The sequence below is a fragment of the Haliotis rufescens genome, unplaced genomic scaffold, assembly GCF_023055435.1.
Source record: "Haliotis rufescens isolate VD_foot unplaced genomic scaffold, xgHalRufe1.0.p SCAF_1, whole genome shotgun sequence".
Classification (NCBI taxonomy): domain Eukaryota; kingdom Metazoa; phylum Mollusca; class Gastropoda; order Lepetellida; family Haliotidae; genus Haliotis; species Haliotis rufescens.
In genome coordinates this window covers 69,352,926-69,358,087 of record NW_025963779.1, presented here as the reverse complement: position 1 = coordinate 69,358,087, position 5,162 = coordinate 69,352,926, and the positions used below count along the sequence as shown (strand labels likewise).

General features: G+C 40.7%; 1 protein-coding gene across 1 annotated transcript; it reads left to right on the top strand.

Annotated features, from left to right (window-relative positions):
- The first annotated feature begins 731 nt into the window (after window positions 1–731).
- LOC124134147 (interleukin 17-like protein) lies at window positions 732–3,219 on the top strand. Its single transcript, XM_046498827.2, has 2 exons — window positions 732–810; window positions 1,622–3,219. The coding sequence occupies exons 1-2, from the start codon at window positions 754–756 to the stop codon at window positions 2,096–2,098; spliced, it is 534 nt and encodes a 177-aa protein (XP_046354783.1). The 5' UTR covers window positions 732–753; the 3' UTR covers window positions 2,099–3,219.
- The last annotated feature ends 1,943 nt before the right edge of the window (window positions 3,220–5,162 follow it).

The following is a 5,162-nucleotide window of genomic DNA, read 5'->3' as shown; positions in this document are numbered from 1 at the left end:
CAAACTAGTCATTTCATGTTTATAAACTTGTTTTGAAGCATACCATTCCTGTGCACCTACTCATAGGGCTACTCAATGACAACCATCCCACCCACAGCCAAGGTCAGAATTCATTAACGCCCCTCACACTAGCAACCAAGCCACATACTGACGTACGACACTCGCGGTGGGTAGATGCGCGATTGTTTGTATTGAAAGAGCCGGATTTAAAATACCACCTCACTCGCTGTGAATGATAGGGAATTTACATAACTTTAAATTGATGCACGCATTCTAACGATCACCGTCTCATCTTACCGATATCATCAATTACAATTTCCTACAAATCTTCAGTTTTTGTTGCTGGCGGGAATGTGATCGTTTTATCACGGTTAATGACAGTCAATGATAAATCAACGTGTCGGCATACACACATCTCCACGTCGTGTCGGGGGTAGATGGGGATTCCCCGTCACGAAACGGGTGCATCTAAATATAGCACCCTAGGAAGATCGGACGATGTAACCAATCAAATTGCAGATAGTGACCAAGCGCTGCTTCCAGTGATTTCGCGGCCTGCTCAGACATACATTCAAAATGTTTACTATCTGAGTAGGAAGTTTGACGTAATAATTATTATTATCAATGGAAGTTTTGTCTGTCAACTGTTGACAGGAATGACCCCTGTTCCGTGTTCTGGTGTATATATTAAGCTTATGGCACATTCTTACTTCATTTCTGACATAGCTTCCAACTCATCATTTTGGTCCGAGAATGTGTCGCCAGGTTGGATGCACGGTGCTCATGTTGGCGACTTTCTGTTTCTATATGGTAAATATCTTTAAGCTTTACAATCATCTGAACCTTTTCATAAGGTCGGGTTCATACAATTGGTACTTTTGTGACTGGAAAAAATTGAAGCAATTTTTGTATTTCTGTTTCTGGTAATGATACAAGAACGTGATTAATGTGTACTAGTAAAAAGAAGTTAAAGAACACCCGATTCTTTCCTTTAACCATAGTTAATCTGTCATGCCATGCATTTTAAAGAACGGGTGCAACGGGTCGTTTGGTATATTCGATTCAGTGTAAAGAGGCGTATACATTCTCGATAGGGAAAGAAAATATCAATATTAATAACGATAACAAAATATTGATGAGGCTATAAAGTAATTATTTGCCGTGTAGACGATATCAGTATTGATGATTTTGCCATATTGACAGTATATGTCAAACTGACGATAAGGTTGAGGATAACGTTGACTGTATGGTAGAAAGTGCTGCCGTAAAACTGTCGGTATGACTGTACGCATACTGTATAGAAGTAAGGACTGCAGGTGATACTCACAAAACTGTCGGCATGACTGTATGTATACCGTATTTTAAAGAGGAATTAGGTTCGGACAAACTAACAGTCTCAGGATTTTCTGTTATTTAGGTAATAAATTACACAGAGACGATGTACCAATCCACACCTAACAATAAAAAACAACGTCAAGACCTAGAGTCCTTTCAGTATTTCTGGCAGATATACGCAATGACTGCATGTAATATTGAAAAAGCGTGCGGTATCACGACGGGTGTTGTATATGTAACAATATGAAAAGACATATTCGTCACATTCACATCTTCTCTTTTCCAGCTGCTAACAGTCGGTGTCTGCAAAAGACAAAGTGGGCCAACAATATGCACAGATTCACCGGTCTTCACCATTGACGAAACCATGAACCTCCTACTCAAACCACCAAAAAACTCCACGCCATTTAGCAAAACCGAGACTGAGAAAACTACCTCTACCCAGGAAGACACAAGGTGTCCCAGGAACGGTTTCTCCGGAATCCCTCCGCTGAGCACCTGCCCGCACTACACCGTCTTGAACTATGACCCTAACAGAATCCCGCAGCTGGTGTTCGAAGCAAAATGCAGCTGCAAAACCTGTCTCTCCTTGACGGGCAGTTCCAAGAGTCAATGCAAGCCTGTGTATTACTATAGGCATGTCCTTCAAAAAGACACTGAAAAGGCCGAAGAATGTTATTTTCGGAAAGTGAAAGCTTTCAGTGTCGGATGCCACTGTATTGGGTACAACGTGAAACCAGGCTCTCGGAAAACCCTTGCATAATGTGGCGATGTTCGTTGACATTCCTTGATGCCTTCATCATGTGGTGACTTTAAAATGGTGCTGAATTCCAACAGAACAATCATCTCCATAATTTTATTGACAATCAGCACAAACCCTGGAAGCCATGTGTGTGTGTGTGTGTGTGTGTGTGTGTGTGTGTGTGTGTGTGTGTGTGTGTGTGTGTGTGTCTGTGTCTGTGTCTGTGTGTGGTGATATTATTTGGTATTCTGATACTAGTCTTGGATGGCAATTTTGCAATATCGAAACTCGTGTCCCAGGTGTCGAATCGTAACACATCTTTGTCATCAGTACGACACTGCCTAATTTATGTATTGTGTTAGGACTCTTGTCTCAACAGCCAGTGTATATATTTTTGTTGTTATGTTATTACCACAGTGACACCCCGTTAATCCGAGAGACATTTCTACGTAACCAATTACTGTCTGGTTTAACGGGGCTTCACTAAGATACAGCATAGCGATGGCCCAATATCACAAAAGCATTTGGACCAAACCACAACCGCTCTTTTCAAATATTAACAATAGGTCGTTTCAGACTGATTTGCTGATTTGTGATAATGGGATTCCAATTTATTTACTCAAACCACTGTTAGCCTTTGTAATTGCCACTCTAAAAGTGGCAAATTATTCAGTACCAATTTGTAGAACGCATTTATTTATTTAACTCTTATTTAACCGTTGGTAATGCCAAATTTAGGATTGTGCAGTTGTCTGGTGGATATAAAGTGACGTCAGAGTGAGTGAGTGAGTGAGTGGATGGACGGGTGTTTGGTCGGCTGTTTTCAGGTGAGCGAGAATGGTTTTACACTGCCTTTCATATCACCTGGTGGAGTTTAAACACTGTCAGCCTTAACGCTATAGATGTGAACGCTGATTACATATTTATTGATTTCATGTTGCTTAGGGGCAGTTAGCCTTTGATCGTGACTAGATTATGATATTATCATGGTGTTTGATGTTGGTAGTGATCTGTGTCTAAGATCTAGTGTTAGTCTATTGGCGTGCTCGCCAAAATGGTACTTTAAACTATGTATGTGATATTCACAAAACTGTTCAGAGAAACTTTTTCTCGTAGTGTATGAATCTTTGTGTTCAAAATGTTGTTGCAATACTCAAGTGTATCACTGTTGTTAATAAAAATAGTTTAAAGTGTTCAAAATATTAATTCATTGTTGGATGTCAGAATTTCCCTATTAACCCGTTTATACAGCTAGCCTTTTCTACTGATATTAGTGAGTGAGTATACATGCTGTTTTGACCAATATCCCAGCAACATCCCAGCGGGGGACATCAATCATGGGCTTCACACAGAACAGGGATGTGGGGCGTGACTAGACTTGGATAATTAATAGTTTAAATCATAATTTCTAAATTATGTAAATATAAGAACAAGTTGCTCCTATATGAGAGTGGAGTCCTTGTATTGTCCACATATCTAGACTTGCCTATTAGGAGAATAGAATTACCACACATTCATGGACATTTCTTTCAGTACAGCCTTGGAGCAAGGCTAGGGCGTCACGACTGGACGCTTCAACGACTAGGCTACAGCTCTGCGCCCGCCCTCCCCCTCACCCAACCCCCGTTTCACGTATACGAAGACTTCGTTACCTACTTAATTCCAAATCAAAAGGCTATCAAGTTACCTGAAATTCCGGACAATGGAGACCCATGAAGATCCGGGTTAGAATAGGTCTTCAGCAACCCATGTTTGCCGCAAAAGGCAACTATGCTTGACGTAAGAGGAGACTAACGGGATCGGGTGGTCAGGCTCGTTGACTTGGTTGATGCATGTCATCTATCCCATGTTGCGTGGATCCATATTAATCATGATATTAATTACTGGATTGTCTGGTTCAGATTCAATTATTTACAGACCGCCGTCATATAGCTGGAATATTGCTGAGGTTGTCGTAAAACAACAAACCAACCAACCAAACGAACCGGATAAGGGAAGTGCTAATACGACGTCCTATAAAGTTACATCGTCTCAGGTGATTGAGGTTTCAATGAATGTCACTATCAGTAAACACAGACGAGATGTAACCTCAATGCTTCTGAAGGTGAGGTGAAATAGGGTTGATCGTGTGTTTAAAATAATTGCGCTTACTGCACTAAATGCACGCGTCTGTGACTGCTTGTAGTGGTTCGGACGTGTGCCAGTGTGTTAGCCCACTGAGATAGTATGCATCATTTTGACATGGATACTTCAGTAAACAGCTTATAGTGGAGCGACAGGGACCGTATAGCTGGTTTGAGAGTGACGCTGTCGTCCGTATTAGGATAGTGTGTTTCGCTGTCAGCGGTGTATTTGCGTGAATATCCTGCCTGCATAGTCAAAAACCTGTAAAAAGATATTGTGTTCGTCTCTAGCGCCACTGTTCACAAATGCGTCTGAGCGCCTGCAACTCCCTTGTGTCGTGTTGAAGACTACATAATTTTACACACGAATAATGATGCGTTTCTGAAAGACATGAATATGAACACCCATATTGCTGCGCCTTGTACATAAATACGATCTTTTCCATGTCTTGAAAGATTACATAGATAATTGTAATGTTCCCAGTAAATGTAAATGGACTAGCCTTGTGAATGAAAAGATAAGAAATGTAGACTCTGTTAGGCTATTGAAACAAATGTGCGACCGACATGACCTGTTAAGATATACTGGTATCAGATCAGAAGGTCAACACAGGACTTGGCAACTTTCTTTACGATTTCCTTCAAAGTTTTATGTTCTGTCTAATATGGTCAAAATAGGATGCTCTAAGATTGAATCACGAGAATGTCATTACGGAACTGTAGCCCATGACATAGTCAAACACATTTTTATGTCATGTACTATAAATATGCAAGAAAGAAATGAAATGTTCGAAAATATCTTTGGTACCACAGATGCGAATTCCTTTGTTGACCTTTGGTCAAATGATGATGATCTTATCATGTCCTTCCTCTTAGGTGGACTGCCTGATTGCATGAAAAACCTTGAGCTTGAAATATGGGGCGAAACTGTGTTACTAGTCTCTCATTACGTTAACAAGTGG